Source organism: Gymnoscopelus microlampas, assembly GCF_963454915.1.
Source record: "Gymnoscopelus microlampas genome assembly, chromosome: 12".
NCBI classification, from domain to species: Eukaryota; Metazoa; Chordata; class Actinopteri; order Myctophiformes; family Myctophidae; genus Gymnoscopelus; species Gymnoscopelus microlampas.
This window is the reverse complement of record NC_139949.1, coordinates 37,955,374-37,977,023: the sequence shown is the minus strand read 5'-3', so window position 1 is coordinate 37,977,023 and position 21,650 is coordinate 37,955,374. Positions and strand designations below refer to the sequence as shown.

The 21,650-nt window shown below is 41.6% G+C and overlaps 1 protein-coding gene across 1 annotated transcript in view; it reads left to right on the top strand.

The window, feature by feature from the left end:
- The window catches only part of rxfp2a (relaxin family peptide receptor 2a), a 126,111-nt gene that overhangs the window by 81,242 nt on the left and 23,219 nt on the right, over nucleotides 1–21,650 (top strand). The window contains exons 10-12 of the mRNA XM_084073958.1: nucleotides 1,905–1,979; nucleotides 12,433–12,504; nucleotides 18,994–19,065. Of these exons, the coding sequence (XP_083930084.1) occupies nucleotides 1,905–1,979; nucleotides 12,433–12,504; nucleotides 18,994–19,065 (219 nt within the window). The remainder of the gene's footprint in view (nucleotides 1–1,904; nucleotides 1,980–12,432; nucleotides 12,505–18,993; nucleotides 19,066–21,650) is intronic.

Here is a 21,650-nt window from a genome sequence, read left to right as displayed (position 1 = left end):
CGTTGCTGTCGTGTAGAAACCTCTCATCTCAAAATGTTTTAAATAACAGTTCAACAATTTAAAGGTAGTAGGGTAAGTGATATTTTTTGGTTAAAACAAAAAGTATTTTGTAAAAAGGTTAAAACACTATATTCTGATAGTAATCATTGCTATAGAGTGTTTTTTCAGTAACTGATGTCTCCCTGTCGCTCCAGCTCTTTAAGAAACAGAAAATACATTTTTCGGTAGGTGTCAAAATCTCAGCCAATCAGGAGAAAGTACCCATTTTTAAGCTTAATTTGTATAGTGTTCCAATTCCAATTTGTCAGCTCATTTCTTAGTGTCATCATTTCCAATTCCACTTGTTTAATCTATATCCTGATTGAGTTCTCTGTCCTGGTTGGATGAAATTGAAACTGAAACGAAAATGCATTTTCTGTTTAATAAAGAGGTGGAGAGACAAGGAGACTCCTGTTACTGAACAAACACTCTATAGCAATGAGTACTATCAGAATATAGAGCTATTTAACACTTATTTTAAGAAAAGCAAATCACTTACCCTACCTTTAAATTCAACAATTTAAATTATTTTCATAAATGAATAGTACTTCATCACACTACAGCGTCACACAAAAGTAGCAGATCCGCAAGCTTGAAACTGAGCCTGTGAATCAATTTGTTTATTTGAATCCTGAAAAGTAACAGTTTTGGACATATAGAGGTTTGCACCCGACAGGGACGATATGTACTTTTTAAATGTAACCACTTGAACCTCCTCAGCATCCATATTCTGGGGGGAAACGTTAGCCAAAACAATTGCCGATCTACGAGATCACAACGCGTTGTGTTTGAGATTTTTATGTACTTTTTCCACCACTGTCTCTGTTAGTATTATCTTGTTGTTCACTGTGTTGTTGTTGTTGCTGTTGTTAGCACAGTCTCTGCATGCCGAACATTTCACTGTGTGTCGTATGCCTGTGTGAGTGAGTGACACATGAAAACCTCCTCTTGCATCTCTTGAATCTGTTTGAAATGTATTTCGTTTTGTGTAAGGTTGAGGAGGTGTTGTTGTTGTTAAGTTCTCTATAGTGACAGCGGTGCCAAGCCTTGCGTAAACAAGCCTCGCTTCACTGGAGATAAACACACTTCTTCATTCTGTTTGCCTTTGTCCTTGTGTGTGTGTGTGTGTGTGTGTGTGTGTGTGTGTGTGTGTGTGTGTGTGTGTGTGTGTGTGTGTGTGTGTGTGTGTGTGTGTGTGTGTGTGTGTGTGTGTGTGTGTGTGTGTGTGTGTGTGTGTGTGTGTGTGTGTGTGTGTGTGTGTGTGTGTGCGCGCGCGTGTGTGTACTTGTATAACAAGTGTTGGAAAGTAACTAAGTACATTTACCCAAGTACTGTACTTAAGTACATGTTTTAGGTATTTTTACTTTATTTCCAGTTGTTAGTACTTTTACTTCTACTCCACTACATCTCAGAGACAAATATTGTACTATTACTCCACTATAATTATTTAAAAACTTTAGTCACTAGTTACTTTGCAGATATAAATTATTATATTAGAAAACATACATTAACCACTTTAGCCCTATTTTATACATGGGCTATTTGAAAATAGCATATCTACAAGCTCACAACACGTCACGATGCGACGTGTTGTGAGCTTGTAGATCTGCTATTTTCAAACATGTTATACTTTTACCAATACTTTTACTCAAGTGACATTTGGAACACATGCCTTTTACTTTTAACAGAGTATTTTTTTAAATTGTGGTATTGGGACTTTTACTTAAGTAAAATATTTGAGTACTTCTTCCACCAACTAACCAAATGTTCCCACAAGTATAGTAGCATTTGAGAAATAGACAATTGTCCTGGTCCTCCTCGTGAGAGAAATGTTTTTTTTTTTGTCTCCCTCTGTCTCTCTGCAGGTCCATGGTGAACGCCTCTCTAGAGCAGATGTCCCATCCCAGCTTCTGTCATCACATGCCCGCTCTGGGCTGGCTGTGAGTCCACTGTGTGTGTGTGTGTGTGTGTGTGTGTGTGTGTGTGTGTGTGTGTGTGTGTGTGTTACATGTACATGATGTCTAGATATCATTTCAGCTCACCACATGCTCTCCCTGCTTGACAAGTCATTTGAAATGAACAGTATGATACTTGTTTTTTTTCCCCCACACATACTTATCTGTCTCACATTAACAACTCATTGAGTGCCAGGATTGCCAGAATTATTTCAGAATTAATTCTGAAAAGTGCCAGAGTTTTTTTCACAGAAAACAAAAAGTGCTTAGGAAGCGAGATACAGCCTTTTTCAGTTCTAAGTTAAACAAGGAGTGGATGGAGCTGCACATCTTCAGATGATGATATCTTGGGTTCTGAACATGTTTTTTTTTTTACTATTTTTTCAAAAACACGTCAAACACGTAATTGGCACCCAGCGCCATAGCGGTAAAAACACGTGAAACACGTTAATGGCACTCAATGAGTTAAGACGGATCACTCGTCTTCTCCTCTCCTCTCCTCTCCTCTCCTCTCCTCTCCTCTCCTCTCCTCTCCTCGTTGTTGAGTGGACATGTGTGTTGTGCGCCCCGGCCAGGTTTCGATTGTGTGTATACTTTGTTGCGCACTAATAATAATAACTTGGATTTATATACTTTAATTTATATACCACTACGCGGCACCGCGCTCAATTAAGCAAGCTTTACTGGAGATGCAGCGTATAGGCGGCATAGATTTCTACAGAGGGCAATTCTTTCAACATAAAATGCTGCATTCAAGTTCAGGAGAGTAAGAAAGGGGCAATTCTCTTGAATGCTGCCTTCGAGTAGGGCAGGGAGAGGAGGGCATTTGCGTTTTTTTTTCTTCTCCATAGTAAATGCTGCATCCATGGTCTGGAGAGAGGGCACTTGTTACCGACAGGCAAAAGGGCGGGGCTTCAAGCCCCCTTTGATGTCTATGTGTGCACGTGCATGCCCTACTTGATCATACTACAGCGTCACACAAAAGTTCAAAACGCAGTCGGTAGCAGTGTTGACTTCGTCAGCTATTTCTTAGTCTTAGTCCAGTTTTAGTCCAGTTTCAATGACGGTTGTTAGTTTTTATCACATTTAGTCAAACTCATCCTTTTTTTATTTAGTCTAGTTTTAGTCGACTAAAAGTCAAGCATTTTAGTCTTCATCTTAGTCCAAGAAAACATATTTTTATTAGTCTAGTTTTAGTCGACTAAAAGTCGAGCATTTTTGTCTTTATCTTAGTCCAAGAAAACATATTTTTATTAGTCTAGTTTTAGTCGACTAAAAGTCGAGCATTTTAGTCTTTATCTTAGTCCAAGAAAACTGTTGACATTTTAGTCAAGTTTTAGTCAATACAATTATATTAGACCTTTACTTTTTTGTCAGCAGATAATATAGAACATTTCCATGAATGAAAAAATGAATAAAATAAAATAAAGTGCCTCATGGACTTAACCACTTGAAGTTGAACAACAGCATCTATATTCTAAGGGGAAAACATAAGCCAAAAAGCTTGTAGAGCTTGTAGATTGGTTATTTCTGGCAAAGAGATTTGGAGTAGAAGGGAAAAGCAGTCCAACTAAGTACAGACAGAGCCAACTCAGGTCAAGTTTACCAGTAACTGGTTCTCATTGAGAATGAAAAAGGTGACAGATACCAGGGTAAATATAAACTACTCACAAATCATTCACTTGTAGTAGTGTGATTGATTAATGGATTGATTGATTGAATACTGTATTTAGAAGTGTGCAGAAACAAAGCACATGATAGTACAGTTCCAATACAAGGTCAGCTAAAAAAAAGGGGGAAAAAAAGTTTCTGTCCTAATGTTATTTTGGAAACGGTGAGTGTGTCACCTAAATATTACTTGTTTGCATCCATGTATAGCTGCCCACATGTTTTGTGCACAATCTGCACACTGGGTTGTTTACAAGTTACTATGGTTCGCTTGCTGCTACTAGATTTATAGCTGCAAACTACATGACGTTCATATCATGACAGTCATGACGAAACTTCAACCTTTTTTTTTCACGCGAAAATATCACCTATCTTTCTCCCGAACCCCGTGAAAAGCATTTTACCGTTTTATTTGGTAAAGTTTCGCTCTGAAATCTGAATCCTCCTGCCACTCATTTGACGGTGGTGTGTGTGTGTGTGTGTGCGCACGCGGCTGCAACTTAGAAAGGGGGTGTGTGAGTGAGGAACAGCAGCATGCGCTGCGCTGCGCATCAAAGGAGACAGGGAGTGACAAAATCATATAATAAATATATAATATAATATTTCGTCTCGTCTTCGTTCGTCAACTAAAATGACCATAGCTTTTAGTCTAGTTTTTATTTAGTGAACTACATTTTCGTCTCGTCTTTCTTAGTCAACGAAATTGCATGAAGATTTAGTCCCAGTTATTGTTTATTCATGTGGGCGGTGGCCTCGTCTCGTCTCGTCTTCGTCGTTTGAAAAATGTGCGTTGACGAACATATTTCGTTTAGTTTTCGTTAAAGAAATCAACACTGGTCGGTAGCGCTGTCGCCTCACAGCTAGAAGGTCCTGGGTTCGATTCCCGCCGGGGACGCTGGGGGCGTGTCTTCTCCTCCGCATCATCAGTGCCCATACCCTAGGTGGGGTTGGCGAAAGGGCCCACTCTGTGTGGAGTTTGCATGTTCTCCCCGTGTCTCCTAGGGTAGTTAATACCCTCACAAAAACATGCAGTAATCCTGGTCGCTATACCACCCCCATGACAGCCGGGGCGCCTGATGGAGGTGAAGGGAACTGTTTGGAATAACGTGTTCCTTCCACGAGTTGCGTCCTACCGGGGAAACTCCCCCCTGTCAGGTGACAAGAAGGTCAGTTGGCTCTCATGCACTGAAGGAGGCATGAGTTCGGCCCTGGGCTCCCTAGGCTGGTGGGGGGAGTGTAGCACCCAGGATCACTTAGAAAATTGACACCGGGTGAAAAAGGGTTACAAAATCGTGGGATGAAAAATTAAGAAATAAAAAAGTTCAAAATCTTAAACAATCTTCACAATCTTAAAACCAGGATGTGTTCCCGGTCTAATGGATTAAAGTAGATGAGAAGTGAAATATCACTTAATCCCTAAATATCACTAAATGTGGTGTATTTACTGGAATGCCCATTTATATTTAATGTGTCATGTTTGTTTATATTGTGCAGTGCACATACCCCCAGGCAATGTTTTAGTGCATTTCTCTTCCAATTTAGCTGATGGACATAAATTGCTCGAATCGACCCAGTTCACTTTCTCTACAGCGCCTCCAGCAGGTGGTCTCGGCCTCGAAAATAGCCGATCTACAAGCTGATCTACAAGCCGAGCTTGTAGATCGGCTATTTTCAAACATTTTAGTACTTTTACTTTTGGTACTTTAAGTACATTTTGATACGAATACTCTTGTACTTTTATTCAAGTACATTTTTAATTCCTGACTTTTACTTGTAACAGAGTACTTCGACATTGCAGTATTAATACTTTTACTTAAGTAAAAAGACCTCCATTCTCGCTCCACTCCGAATGGAGGTCTGGAGAAACTCTCATTTTGTTGTGAAGCTCACATCGTGAGCTTGTAGATCTGCTATTTTCAAAAGATATACATTTGAAAACATGAAATGGGACATGCTGCATAATGAGTACTTTTACTATTGGTACTTTAAGTACATTTTGATACCAATACTTTTGAACTTTTACTCAAGCCGATTTTACATTCTGGACTTTCACTTGTAACAGAGTCTACATTGCAGTATCAATACTTTTACTTAAAGGTAGGGTAAGGGATTTGCTTTGGTTAAAATAAGTGTTAAATAGCTCTATATTCTGATAGTAGGATAGTAGGAGTCTCCTTGTCTCTCCACCTCTTTATTAAACAGAAAATGCATTTTCGTTTCAGTTTCAGTTTCATTTCCAATTTTATCCAACCAGGACAGAGAACTCAATCAGGATACAGATTAAACAAGTGAAATTGGAAGTGATGACACTAAGAAATGAGCAGGCAAAATTTGAACTGGAACACTATACAAATTAAGCTGAAATATCGGTACTTTCTCCTGATTGGTTGAGATTCTGACACCTACCGAAAAATGTATTTTCTGTTTATTAAAGAGCTGGAGAGACAGGGAGACATCTGTTACTGAAAAAACCCTCTATAGCAATGATTACTATCAGAATATAGTGCTTTAAACTTTTGACAAAATACTTTTTGTTTTGACCAAAAAATATCACTTACCCTACCTTTAATTAAAAAAAAATAAGTAAAAGTGTGTGTGTGTGTGAGAGAGAGAGAGAGAGAGAGAGTGAGTGAGAGAGAGAGAGAGAGAGAACGAGACAGACAGAGAGAGTGAATGGGTGCACATCTGACAGTAGCTCAAATTCACAGTGTCGCGCGAGCACAATGGCCCTCGGCTTGGTACCCGAGACATAATTTGGCCCTTGGGGAAAAGTAATTGGGGAACCGTGGTGTAGTCCATTACTTCTGTTGGGCACACTGTGTCCGAGACGACGTCTGAATTCTAATGCTTGAACTTCCGTTGGGCTCACTGCATCGGAGACAACGTCTGAATTCTAATGCTTGAGAAAAGACTCATCGCTGATGGCTTCAGTCAGTCATGCACACTTCTCCTACTCTGCCATTATTGTCACACTCACTTGCAGTGGTGTAAAGTAACTAAGTACATTTACTTAAGTACTGTACTTTACTTTACTGGAGTATTTCCAATTGTCGATACTTTTACTTCTACTCCACTACGAACTCCAGCACATGTTTCTGTACCGTGCGCTCAAAGAGCGTCGCTATTCTGAGAAGAACATTAAGGTGAAAATATTGCAGATCTACGACCTCACAACGCACGTCACAACACCATGACGAAACTTGTGAGCTTGTACATCAGCTGTTTTCGGGCAGAGAGATTTGCTTTAGAGCAGTGGTTCTCAGTGGTCCTTGAGGGGGTTCCAAGGGGTCCCCAACAAATGGTGTTAATGCATTTTCAACCCCTTTATCCATATTGTATGAATTGGCTATTCAAAAATAGCAGATATACGAACATTTTCGAAAAGTCTTGAAAGTGTATTTTGAATTTTGCAATTTTTTTAACACAAATCTTCTCTTCTGGGGTCCCTGGCACAAAACATTTCCAGATGGGGGTCCGCGGCCAAATGTATATCAAATTAGACATTGACATGAAAACCACTGCTTTAGAGGGGAAATTCTGGCAGACCGAGAATCGAATGTCAGAAGAACGACCGCAGCACACTCACAAGTTGAGCCTCTCTTCTAGTGTTTATGCCACAGCAGCAGTCACAGAGCATATGCCGAACGAATTGCAGAGACGCTGACGAACAAGGCCTGCAGGCCAAAATCACGTCCGTTTTCTGCCCAGTGCTGTGACTGCTGCGGTGTCAGATTAGACACTTTGAAGAGATCATTCAACTTGTGAGTTGCGGGGGTTGTTCTTTTGATATTCTACATCGCTCGGGAATCTCACATCTCACAGAATTCTCACAGCTACAGGTCAAAGACAGTTCATCCGTTATAGTTGAGCAGGCCGGGCCTTTGAAGAGACACAGAATATAGCCATGGGGGATTCCCCCCATCAACTGTATTAAGTGTCTCTCGCCTGGCCAGCTATCCAATATCGCTCCACTCCAAATCTAGTCCTGCTTCGAAGAACTTCTTTTGTTTCACTTGCTGGAGTGTGGCTGGACTGTGTGGACCGAGTGGTGACAGGCCCAGAGTACGTCTGTGTTATTCCGATCGGCTGTGACACCACATGAGATCAATACCCATCAGCTAAATTGGAAGAGAAATGTTTTAATCCATTAAGACCTGGAACGCATCTGTGGCACTTTTTCATTTGAGCTAAAATGCATTATTTTACACTTTGGCTATTCAAAAATAGCAGATATACAAGCTCATAGTGCGGCACCGAGTGCCGCGCTATGAGCTTGTAGATCTGCTATTTTTGAAAAATCGGGAAAATGTGTGCAAGTCTTTGAATATATATTGTTTTAATGGGAACATTTTTAACTAAAATCTTTGCTTCTGGGGGTCCCTGGAACACAATATTTTGAGATGGGGATCCGCGGCCAAATACATATCATCTTGGGGGTCGTTGACATGAAAAAGTTTGAGCACCACTGATATAGAAATATACGTTTTTTCAGAATACTGTTGGGATTTAGAAGACATTTGTAGAATCGGCTTCAGGTCTTAATGGGTTAAAACACTGCGGTCTGTGTGCGTTGTACAATATAAACATGACTGCTAACACTTTCCACTTCAACGTTTCACCATACTGTCTGTCTGAGAGAAGCCTGCGATCTGCGGTTAAAGGGATATGTCAGTTTCAAACATGTTTATGGGTTCATTTTAATGTCTACTCTGGCTTTTGTGTGGACCCCAGAGAGTTCTTAAGTAGCTTTCAGTATTTAGATATTTGATATTAATCTAATCAGACACACCCCCTCCCTATGTAAACCCATTGTAACTTCAAACTCCATTTTAACCACATTAGATTAATTGAAAACACACAACCTGGCTTTGCCGACTGATATTGTTCTTCTAATACCTGATATATTTAGATCTTTAGAGCATTGCTCCTACTTTAAGTATTTAGTTTACTTTAAAACACAGACAATATTACATTTCGCCCGCAGTTGGCCTCCACCTGATGAAGGCAATGCTGTTGTGTGGACTTTTATTTCATTTAATTATTTCATTGTCAAATATTGAGTTCTTCTACTTCAACAATAAGGGTGCCATATGGTCCAATAATGGTTGCCATGTTTTGTGAAAAGAGTTCAAGGATCCGCCAAGGGAGAACCTTATTCTCTCAAGTTTAATACAATACAAGATTTCATGGATCCACCTGTTATGGGTGGGAGGGGATGGATCAACCTCCTGGTCAGCAAGGTTGTAAATGCAATAACTCGCCATGTGGATGCTGGTTTGTTCGGAATAGAGGAGAGTCCGAAAAAGGGCAGTAAGAGGATCAGGGTCAATTGGCTCACCCGAAACACTCCCCAAGGTATCAAACACTGCAGCCCAAAACCCTCACAGTTTGGGACGAGACCAAAACATGTGCATATAGTCAGGAGGAGAGTGTTTACATCTATTACATGCATCAGATCTCTCAGGTAGGGATGTCCGATATTATCGGCCTCCCGATGTTATCGGGCCGATATTAGCATAAAAATCAATATCGGAAAATATTGGCATTGTTTTTTTAATTATTTTTAATTATTATTTTTAAATAAGTTACAGGAGTTCTTATTGTATGGTGTGTGTTACATGAAATGTTAGCATACCATAATCACAGTAATCCTTAATCATATTCCATCATATTCAAGGGCCTTTGCAGAGAAATGAGACTGACTCCAATCACTTTCAAATTAGACCACTGCAGAGGGCAGGTGTGTGTGTCTGGGTCCAGCTGACGCTCGTTTACACTCGTTAATGTAATAGGCATCAGAGCAATTATGCATATGCACTGTCAAATAGGCCAACATCTAGTGGGACTCATTCAAATGGCAACCAGTGAGTCCCGGGACTCACTTTATTGAAAATCTAACAACATCACTCTATTATATTACATTTATTAGATATTATATTGATATTACAGCTATTTCATTTTATTAGATATGTGATGTTGTTACCTGACAATTAGTAGATTTTTGGTGAAAAAGGCCGCATATATCAGCATCGGTTGATATCGGTATCGGAAATTAGGAGTTGGACAATATCGGTATATCGGTTATCGGTAAAAAAGCTAGCTTTGCGTTTGTAAAATAGGACTAGATGTCAAATCTTACACTGTAACAATCTGTGCCTTGCACATATATAGATAATGTGTGTCCCAGAGCCAGTATCTGTTCCCACTGCTCGTCTGACACAGTAATCCTGAGATCCTGGTCCCATGCAGCTCTTAAAGAGTCTAGCTGAGTAGGATTGAGTCTAAAAATATTATCACATATAATAGAGGTTAGCCTCTGGACTCCAGTCTCAAGTGATAAAAAAAGAGTCAATCGTAGAGTCCTAGTGGGAATTGGGGAGGTTAAATTTAACAGCCAATTATGCAAATGAGGAACAAATACCATCAACATAAAGGTTGTTAATGGAACGTAAAGCCCTTACTTGACCAAGTCTGGAAGATGGGATCTGAGCATGACGGAAGAAAAAGATGATTACGATAAACTGGTGCCAGACCTGATGACGCATGCAGACCAAACTGCTTTCTGAACTGAGACGAGGTTTTCAGGGTATTTGACACTAATGGATTGCGAGAAACTCTCTTAACCCATAAAGACCGGGGTAATTTTCAGATTTATTTGGGCTATTAAAAAATAGCAGATTTACAAGCTCATAGCACGGAACCGAGTGCAGCACTACGAGCTTGTAGATCTGCTATGTTTTGGGGAAAATCGTGAAAATATGTGCAAATCTTTGAATACATACATTTTTAACTCAAATCTTTGTTTTGGGGGATTCTACAAATGTCTTCTAAATCCTAACAGTTAGGAACAAAAAAAAGTGTGTTGCTATATATCAGTGGTTCTCAAAAAAAAATCATGTGAAGGACCCCTAAAATGATAATATTTTCCCGGGGCCCCATCTGAAAATATGTTGTTCCAGGGACCCCCAGAAGCAAAGACTTTAGTTAAAAAAAATATATATATATATATATTCAAAGATTTGCACAAATGTTCACAATTTCACGAAAAAAATAGATCTACAAGCTCATAGTACCGCGCTATGAGCTTGTAGATCTGCTATTTTTGAATAGCCAAAGAAATCTAAAATGACACAGATGCGTTCCCGGTCTTAATGGGTTAACTGAGATTGGCAGCTGCTGAACAAACCACTGAGCAAAGCGAGAGGCCCAAAGACGATGCCTCCATCTGCGCCCATCGGGGTTGAGTGCCGGCTGTTAAATTAGTATTCCAAAAGAGAAGTTTGTGATTGTTTGAAGCCCAACAGTATTGACGAATAGTAGGTAACGTATTGGCCACCTTCGGACGATTTAGAGAGTTGAAGAACTGCTCCCCTAATACGTGCTCTTCAAGCCTTTTTGTTCGAGTATTTGAAACAGTTAAGACCGGTGCCAGAGGACCTGAGAGCTACCAGGCACATTACCTAAAAGGCATTGCAGATAAATAGGTGGTTACATTTCCATTTAGAGTGGTTTCAAAAAACTAGAAAAGGACCTTAAAATCAATTTCGAAACTAACAGGCAAACCCTGGAGGGGAGGCATACGTTAGTCCGACAGCCCATTCCTCCGACAGCCCGAAACTCCTCAGCCTGATTATCAGACTGAAGCTGCGTGGAGCTTCAGTCTGAAATTGGCTCCAGTGTCGGGGATTACAAGGGGGAAGGGATTAGAAATTCCCTAAACCAATCCTAAGGGATCCCCACGCCCACCTCCACCTCTCATTTTGACAACGCATTTTGTACCGGAGAAGTCACATTTACAACTCCAGACCAAGAGGCAGTCCACTCAGAGAGTGGGCGGGGTCTATGGTATGGAACCAGGCTACGAAACTCCTACTATAGAGAGATAGTTTCGGGCTGTTGGAGGAATGGGCTGTCGGAGGAATGGGCCGTCGTACTAACGTAGTGCACCCCCAGTGGAGTAACTCTATAATGGGTGTAATGTGCGCCAGGATTTCCGGCAGGCAATTTTTTGGGGCCGGCCACCTTGACCGACAGGATTATATTTTACTGTCCAAAGAATGAATTAATCGGCCATATTATAATCAACGTGCAAATGCATGTTTGCAAATAGGCTATGTGCACCCATAATTATACCTCGTATCTGTTCCTGTTTTTATGGTTTACTAAATAATATGATCTACGTATGTTTTGGGCTTTCTCATTCAACCGTTTTGCTTTATTAAAAGGATTCCTGGCCAACAAGCCTTATATACCTTAACACATTCACCGCCATTGACGTAGATCTAAGTCAATTAAAACAAAATGTTTTTTTTTTTTTAAACTAAGTAAATGTATAGTTACTTTACACCACTGGTCAAAAGTCAACAATTTTGAGGTACTTTTACTTTACTGGAGTATTTCCAAATGTGTATACTTTTACTTCTACTCCACTACATCCACTACATCTAAGTAAATGTACTTAGTTACTGTCCCCCACTGCTTGGAGCCGCTTGTGCTGGTACTGTAGGTCTTAACGGTCTGGTGAGCCCACACCAACAGAGGGCTGTTGACAGAGATGGTTCATGAAGGGCACTGTTCCAGAACACATACAATTAACTGGGGAGAATTGTCTTTCTTTTTTGGGGGGGGGGGGGTTTAAGAAAAGAAAAGGAATCGGAGTGAATCTCTGATAATAAAATAGTTGTACTCCTTGAGAAATGTACTGATAAAAACTTTTTCTCTTTCTCTCCCTCTCTCTCTCTCTCTCTCTCTCTCTCTCTCTCTCCGTCAGTGATCTCGTTGGGAACCAGATTGAGATGCTCAACTATTCCTTGTTGAAGAACTGCAGTAAACTTCAAGTTCTGTAAGTATTACATTATGAACAAATATCATTGGCATTACGTTTCAACGCACACACGCAAGAGAACACACATACACACACACACACACACACACACACACACACACACACACACACACACACACACACACATCTGTGTTTAGCTGATCCCCAGTGTTTCCATGTGCAGGAATCTAAAGCACCAACATTATTTTTAAACCACAGTTTGACACGAATGAAGACATAACTGTCTGTTTCTGTTACCGCCGTGCTCTGACCACTCTGGTGCGTTGTTTCAATAAACTAATGCAATAACTAAGTAATAACTAAGTATCTTATGCTCTGCTCCTGGAGGTTTTGTGATCTCAGATCTGAATGCAAAATACATGACTATATATATTATGTCAAAAGTGTCTCTCTGAAAAGTGCTTAAGTGTGCCTGTGGGTTTTATAATATCCGGTGGATTGGCAAAACACTTCATGTGCCGTTTTCCTGGCTTTCCACGTGGGGGACTTGCCTGAGGGGTGCCCACCCAGGACTAACCTAAACTGGGAACTCTCTTTCCATCCGGACCCACATATTGAACCGATTCAAACTAAGTATTAACAACAGCTTGTGACTAAATAATAACTAGACATTGGATCTACTGGATCTAATGTAGTTGTTATTGAAAAGTAATAGTTGGGGGCGCCCGCTGGCCTAGCGGACCAGGCGCATACCACATATGCTGGTAATCCAGCTTGACGGCGCGTCGCGGGATCGACTCCCGATCCTGACGATCCCCCCCATATCTCGCCCCATTTCCTGTCAGCCCACTATCCTATCAACAAAAAGGCAGAAAAAGCCCCCCCCCCCCCAAAAAAAAGAAGAAAGAAAAGTAACAGTTTTTGTACATACAAGGTTTCAAAGCTGACAGCAACAAGGTGGCGCGTGGCCTCAGATTTGAGGTGGATTTCCTGGCAAACAAACTTTCAAACAAACAGACTGTCCAAACTGACAGTGGCGTGATGACAAACTGTAGTGGCACTAAACCGTCCGCCTGAGTACCCGCTGATAGCGCAGCAGAGTGTTTGTGGTGTCGCTGGGGATTGAATTGATGCTAACTAGAAGTGCTCATTGCTGAATCAGCACAGCTGGTCAGGTGGGGGGGGAGAGCAGGGACGTCACGGGTTCTCAGAAGGTGGGGGGGGTGGACTTTCGGTGGACTATAGCCCTTATTTTACACTTTGGCTATTCAAAAATAGCAGATATACAAGCTCATAACGTAACTGTCAAATTGTTGTTGTTGTTTTTTGGGCGGATTTTGTTAGTTTTTTTTCGTGTTTAGGTTACTTTATTCCGGGGTTAGGGTTAGGTTATTTAATTCTTATTTTTGCTTGATTTTACCAATTTATTATCAAAAAATATTTTTATTTTTTATTTTTTCAAAAAGTGGGGGGTATGAAATCACGGATCTGTGAGAGTGAGGGTGTCACGTCGTACGCACAGTGAATGGCCGTGACGCCCCTGGGGGAGAGAGAGGGAAGGGCACAAGTAGACCGAGGCAAAAACCAAAGCACACAACACACACACACACACACACACACACACACACACACACACACACACACACACACACACACACACAGTCAAAGGGTTGGACAATAAAACTAAACAAAAGCACAGTCACAACAGGCTGAAAGGCGTCACAGAGCCTGGGTCATGACAGCTGGTTAGGGACAGAGTTGAGGCGACCTGAGGTTGCGAACCATCATACCAAGTAGTTGTGGAGGGCTCCCATTGAGGCAAAGGGGGCCCCCTACTGGCAAAAAGTGATTTATTTTTATTTTTATCTTACTTTTTCTTTTTTGACAATGGTCATGGGGGAGTACCGTGCAGAAACGTATTTTAGTATATATTTTTTATCTTACAATTTTAAAGAGGAGCAGAGAGAGAGAGAGAGAGAGGAAGAGGGAGGGAGGTACATGCGGCCCCCACCTTCACTTAATGCGGCCCGCAGGTTAATATCGGAATACTGATATATTATTGATTTCAGCTGTTACAATTCCAAACATGCAAACATGACCCGCTTTAATTACTTCAGTCTATATTAGTAGCTTAAAAATTCTATTGTCTTTTTAATGTCCAATGTATTTGTATTTAACTTCATAAAGTTAACATAAGTATAACTAAATGCATTTGAAATTAAATAAAAATGTAACTTTTCAGGATTCCATTTAAAAAATAGCAAAAAATATATCAGGATTCCAATTCAAAAATAGCGGATCTGCAAGCTCAAAACTGGGACGTGTTTTGAGCTTGTAGATCGGCTATTTTTGCTGCTTTTCTGTGACAAAGAATGGCGCACAAAAAAAGTTCAAATACGGAGATAAGAGGTGTCTGCCCGACAATATGCAATGTGGCCCTCTGTAGTGAGTGTGGAAATATAGTGGCCCTCCCCATCATCAAAGTTGACCTACAGGTTTCATTGTTATTGCTCGTCTTCTTAAGAAGAAAATGCCTACAACTTGGATGGTGCGTGTGTTGTGTGACAGCGTCACTGTCCATGGTGCTTAGCGTAGGGCAGGGGTGGGTAACCACCGGCATCACAACTCAATGTGGCCCATTGATTGATTGATTGATTGATTGATTGATTGATGTACTTTATTTAGCAAGACATGAGAACATCAGTACATGGAAGTACAAAAAAATCACAATACAAGGTCTACTAAACTGGGAGGCTCATTAAGCACTAAGCTTGTTTAAGATGAGATCCCCATGCACACAAATCATGATGACATATAAGAGACAGACAGATATACACAAACTACTATACAGAATGTCATACAATCAGCTTACAGGTTACTGGTATGAAGAGTGAAAAGAAATGTACAAGAGAACAAAGAAATGGGGGGGGGGGGGGGTAGGGGGGGTAGGTTAAGACTTAGACACGGGCCATTTTCGAATTGCAGCCTCCTGAAGGTGTATCTTTAGGGCAGTTTTGAAAGTGAGTAGGGTTTTGCACTCGTTTACTCCTTTTGGTAGGGCGTTCCACATTTTAGATGAATAGCGTGAGAACGAGTTCATTCCCTTTGTTGAGCCAAATCTGGGTTGCACATGATTTGTGGAGCTGCCTCTGGTGTTATGATCGTGGACTTCATTAACATTTAGGAAGTATTTAGACAAATACAGGGGGATCCCAATGTTGTGGTGTATCTGGAAGACCAGGCCCATAGCAAGTTGCTGTACTCTGTCCTCAACAAAAGCCATCCAATCCTAGCAAAATGAGCAGGGGTTAGATGGGTTTTGTGATTGAGGCCAAGCAGTAGCCTTACTAGTTTGTTTTGCAATGTTTGGAGCCTTGTTTTTAAGGCCTTGGAGGTGTTGTGATACCATGAAGTGCATGCATAATCATAATAACCTTGTAATAATGATAATAACCATGGGTGTGTTGAAGGCCATCTGGGGGTCCCCGGACCCCACTTTGAGAGCCAACGATGTAGTGCCTCAAAGAAACAACTATATCAGGTATAAGTGTTCATGAGAGGCAACATGGTATTTGTTCTTCGCCGTCAATATGCTATTGACATTATCGCCTGAGGTCTAAGCACAGGCAGACGGTTTTGTCCTTCCATCAAAGAAGGAACTGGCATCACGGGGCTAAGTAGATGGACAGATTATCCCCACCGCCAGGCAGGAAATTTTGATCTCTGCACTGTATCCCGCTCAGGCTTTGAGCCAGGCTTTGAGCCAGGCTTTTTAACAGAATGAAAGCACTCCAGGCAATTCATTCTTTCAGATTTTTCTTTCATTTGTCTTTTATCGTTGTCTCCTTTCCTCTGTCTGTTCGTCCGTCCGTCCATCCGTCCGTCCGTCCGTCCGTCCGTCCGTCCTTTCCAAATATCTGCCGGACAGGCTGCGTTCGGAAATATAGCACTGAGCGCACTGGCCAATGCAAACTGTGCGCAATTTCCGAACGCACCCCAGGCTGGTGTCAGTCTCATGTCAGTTTATTATACTCAGTCATCCGGTGAAAGAGTACTGGAGCACGCACAGCCTTTTTATGAATTAACGTATTTATGAGCCGCCAGCTGCGGTTCATAAAGCTGCCAGCCTCATTTCCCGATGGCCTGCTGGCGTAATCACTGTAGTCATGGCCTGTCAAATCGCAGGGCAAAAAATATATAAATCAGTTGCGCTGAGTGAGAGGAGGTGAGAGAACTACAAAGCATATTTAACCCATTAAGACGGGGAACGCATCTGTGTCATTTTCAGATTTCTTTGGCGATAAAAAAAATAGCAGATATACAAGCTCTCTGAGCTTGTAGATCAGGGCGGCAGTGGCTCATGGGTAGAGTGAACTGGAAACCGAAAGATTCCCAGTTCGATCCCGGGCTGGGGGGCTCCCCCAGAGTTAGTGCCGAAGTGTCCTTGAGCAAGACGCTGAACCCCTAATTGCCCGATGAGCAGGTTGGTGCCTTGCATGGTTTCCTCCTCCATCGGTGTATGAATGTGTGTGTGAATGGGTGAATGTAATGCACAATCTATCTAAAGCGCTTTGGATAAAAGTGCTATATAAATGCACCATTTACTGCTATTCTTTTAAATAAAGTCGTGAAAATGTGTGCAAATCTTTGTGTGTGTGTGTGTGTGTGTGTGTGTGTGTGTGTGTGTGTGTGTGTGTGTGTGTGTGTGTGTGTGTGTGTGTGTGTGTGTGTGTGTGTGTGTGTGTGTGTGTGTGTGTGTGTGTGTGTGTGTGTGTGTGTGTGTGTGTGTGTTACAGTACAGAGATAATTGTATTCCTTGGTAATATCCCCTCTTTTAGTTTAGTTCAAGGTTTGTGTTAATCCAAAACTCACTTAACCTCAGATCAAACGCCTGGCTGCGCTATGCTGTGCCCCCTTTGTGAACTGAGGCTGGTACTTTTTCTTTTATTCTGGTCCGTGGGCTTGGAGTGACCTTCAGATCAGACTCAAATTGCCTTCTTTAATTTCACTAAGGAGTTTAAGACATATTACTGCGGAAGTCCTCGCTTAGAAGCTGTTCCTGCTTTGGGGTGTACTTTTTTGAATTGGTGTTCTATCGCTTTTACCTTGTTTGGTTCTTAATGACTTTTGAAACTCATGGACTCTCACTGGAGTAATGTTCGGTTGTCCGTTCTGGTTTTCTTTTGCTTTGTTTTGCGGTGTTCTTCTGTCCTTGTATTGTCCTTTTGTAAGCATGTGAATGCCATATAATATTTCTGCCTCTTGGCCCGCGCATACTTGTAATTTATACTGGGATATAAAGAAAACATCACATGGATGCACCTGGGACGTATCATCAGTGTTGTAGCCTGGGGTCATAGGGTGTTTCGGGTCTCGCAAAAACATTCATCCTCGCCCAGGTGACCCAGCCGGGGTTGATCAAGCCCCGACTTACGTCCCAGTAGCTACCCACGGTCAGTCCTCTTAGGGAAAGACAGGGCCACTCAGTCCGGAACTACTCTGCCGGGACTGGGGGAGGCTCTGGCACGTGGAGGGACTAGGCTCTGTGGATGGCCTCCTGGCCGGGCTCCTCCTTCGTCTCACCAGGTCCAGGACCTGAGCGCTGCACCAGACTTCCCCCGATCCAAACATTTCCTTCTGGCGTGATGGTTTCTTGGGCCGTGGCGGTACTGCAGGCTCCACCTGCGGCTTGCTTGAATGGCCCTCCTAAAGGCCTCACCGTGGATTTGTTGGGCTTCTTCCGCACGGAAGACACAGGCTGGGGCGCCAACCCATACTGCTCCCGGGATGCCGTTTACATTCCGGCTGTCACCCGTCTCTCCGGTGGTCACCAAACTATTCCTGGTTGTCACGTAGTCTAATTCCTATGAGCCACTATGATTAGAGTCACTAACTATAAAGAAAATCACTCACAGACTCTCCAGGGTGGAATATTGTGAGAAGATGTTGTCATTTATACTGGGATATAAAGAATGTTGTTCGGATCTTATTGCTCTTCAGGGACCTGAAACGGAAACCACAGGAAATGTCCCAGTTACTCAAAGGCACCTCACATGTCTTCTAACCCATTAAGGAACGCCTCTGTTTAATTTTAGATTTATTTGGCTACTAAAAAAATAGCAGATATGCAAGCTCATAGCACCGCGCTATGAACTTGTAGATCTGCGATTTTTGAAGAAAAAAAAGAAATGAATATATATTTACATTTTTAACTCAAATCTTTGCTTCTGGGGGTACATGGAACAAAATATTTTGAGATGGGGGGGGGGGGGGGGTCCGTGGACAATTACATATCATTTTGGGTGGTCCTTCACATGAAGAAAGTTTGAGAACCACTGATATTATAGCAACATAAGACATTTGTAGAATTCCCAGAAGCTAAAGTTAAAAATGTAGACAGACAGACAGACAGACAGACAGACAGACAGACAGACAGATTCCGTACATTTATAGATACAGGAAGAGCCAGGGATGCCTCCTGAGCAACATCAGACGTGTTTTTTCCCTCCCGACTCATCCTGACTTTCCCCTTGTTTTCCTGTCCAGCTCGCTGATGGACAACAGGATTACATCCATACCGGAGAACACCTTCCAGTCCCTGCGGAACCTGGCAGAACTGTAAGTAAAACATACAACCTCCTTCATCTCTTGTTATGTCTGTCTGTCTGTCTGTCTGTCTGTCTGTCTGTCTGTCTGTCTGTCTGTCTGTCTGTCTGTCTGTCTGTCTGTCTGCTGCACTGGTTCCCTTCCCAACTATTTTCTGGACCAGGGCTATTTGCTTCAAAGTCTCCAAAGCTTTTTTTTGTGGTTCTGGGGTTCCCAGAACTCAGGGTTAGGAGTATAGGACCACCTACTGAGCAAGGCCAAATTCAGCTTCTGAGAAAATCCAGAACCCATGAAAAGTGGCTTAAGGGCGTGCTCCCACCACACTTTTATTTTACCTCTGCCAATGCTTTGTCAATGTAAATGCGTGGATTCACGCAAGAGCGCATCTTTCCGCCTGTCACGCAGACCTTGCGTTTATCTGCTCTACACGACTTGTCCATTTCTGCTGGAGGCAGGAGCTGAATTTCCCCTTCTGTCCAATCGGGTGAGTTGAAGGCGGACCGTCCCAAGACTCAGGAAGCACCATGGTGCTCAAGGCAGAAGGCGGTGCGGGCTACGGGGAGGGTCGTGAAAGTGAGTGACGGCGCGTCACTCCCGTTTTTTAGAATCCGCTGGCTCAGAAAAACTGTGGCCGCGCACAACCTGCGTTTAACAGCAGCCGACCATGTTTTGGTGGGAGCGCGCCCTAAAGGAATAGTTCACCCAAAACATAATTTTTTTCTATCACCTCATGGAGACTTGAATTCATGGATATTTTTGGGGGTTTTTGGTGCCAATAATTTGATGACCAGCGGACCGGTAGGCAGCGGTTCCAGTAGGAGACACAAAGGAGACTCTTCATCAAATTATTGGCTTAGGAATGCGACACCAAAAAATATCCATGAATTCAAGTCTCCATGGGGTGACTAATAGAAAAAAAAGTCATTTTGGGGGTGAACTATCTCTTTAACATGATTTGCACTATGCTGATGGACATAATTATGTTTTAGGTCTTCTTTAGGACTTCTAAGCTACATGATACTGACATGCACTTTATTGAATGCATTATTTAGGACCTCTTTAAATGAAGCTACAGATTTTTAACGTTTTTAATATTTTCCATTCTTTACTTCTAATTCTCTTTTTACTCCTTGAACTGCAAACATGAAAGCCTGTATAAACATGAGTTTCACCTCACTTTCACCTGTAACTGTGTTGTGACAATAAAGTTGGTTGATTGATTGATTGATTTATTGATTGATTGATTGATTGATTGAATACATTACATGACTCGACACGGTTCACTTAGTTCTCCTAGTCGAAAAGAGCCATGAGTATGAAAGAAACAGTGGTGGTAAAAGTATTAAAATGTTTTACTTAAGTAAAATGATCAATACTGCAATGTAGAAGAAGTACTCTGTTACAAGTAAAAGTCCTGAATTCAAAACTTACTTGAGTAAAAGTATAAAAGTACTGGTATCAAAATGTAATTAAAGTACCAAAAGTAAAATTGCTAAAATGTTTGAAAATAGCAGATCTACAAGCTCACAACGCGTCGCATAGCTGAGCTTGTAGATCAGCTATTTTCAAATAGCCTAGGTATAAAATATGGTTAATGTATGTTTTATAATGTTTTGTCTGCAAAGTAACTAGTAACTAAAGTTTTCAAATAATTCTAGTGGAGTAAAAGTACAATATTTGCCTCTGAGATGTAGTGGAGTAGAAGTAAAAGTATTGCAAATTGGAAATACTCTAGTAAAGTAAAAAGTAACTAAAAAATATACTTAAGTACAGTACCTAAGTACATGTACAGAGTTACTTTCCACCACTGGAAAGAAAAGAAAAGAGTAAAGAAAAAGCACTTCAATCTTTGAAAGATTAAAACGCGAAGGCTCGCCTCAGACACGTTATTTTATTATCCTACATCAGGCCGATGCGTGTTGGACATACAAAGGCCTTACAAAGTATTTAACAAAGCCTTCCCGAGCGTACAAAGAGGCTAATGATGTTCCATTGTGAAGGAGCGTGGGCGCTCCAGTCACCCTGACATGTTCTCTTCTTTTGTCATCATCACAGACAGTGGAACAGCAGAGAATGAGACACAGAGAACCGCGTGGGAGAGGGCTGCCAAACTCATTTTATGTCACGGGCCTTATTGGGCACATCAGTTGTGCATTAGCGAATGCACTCACGCGTGTTCGGCCACATGCTCGGCCACATGCTTATTCTTTTTCAACCTGGTCCCATCTTTCTTAGTCTCTGCTGCAGCGGTGTAAAGTGACTAAGTACATTTACTCAAGTACTGTACTTAACACATTGAGTGCCAGTTTTTTTTTTAAAACAGGGTACAGTCAGTGCCTGGATTTTTAACCATTTTTGGACCTTTTTCAAGTAGTCACAAAATATTTTCAGTGATCACCGTCCTCACGGTGATCCCCTCATTACACACACAGGGGTCTCGTACAATCCGGGGAAAAACATTAAAAACATTCGGTAATCCGTTCCATAGTTGCAGCCAGTTGAAAATAGTCAAAAATACATAGTAAAAAAGAAAAAGTACACAGGAGCCGAGATACAGGCTTTTGAAGTCATAAGTTAACCAGGAAGTGGATTGGAGT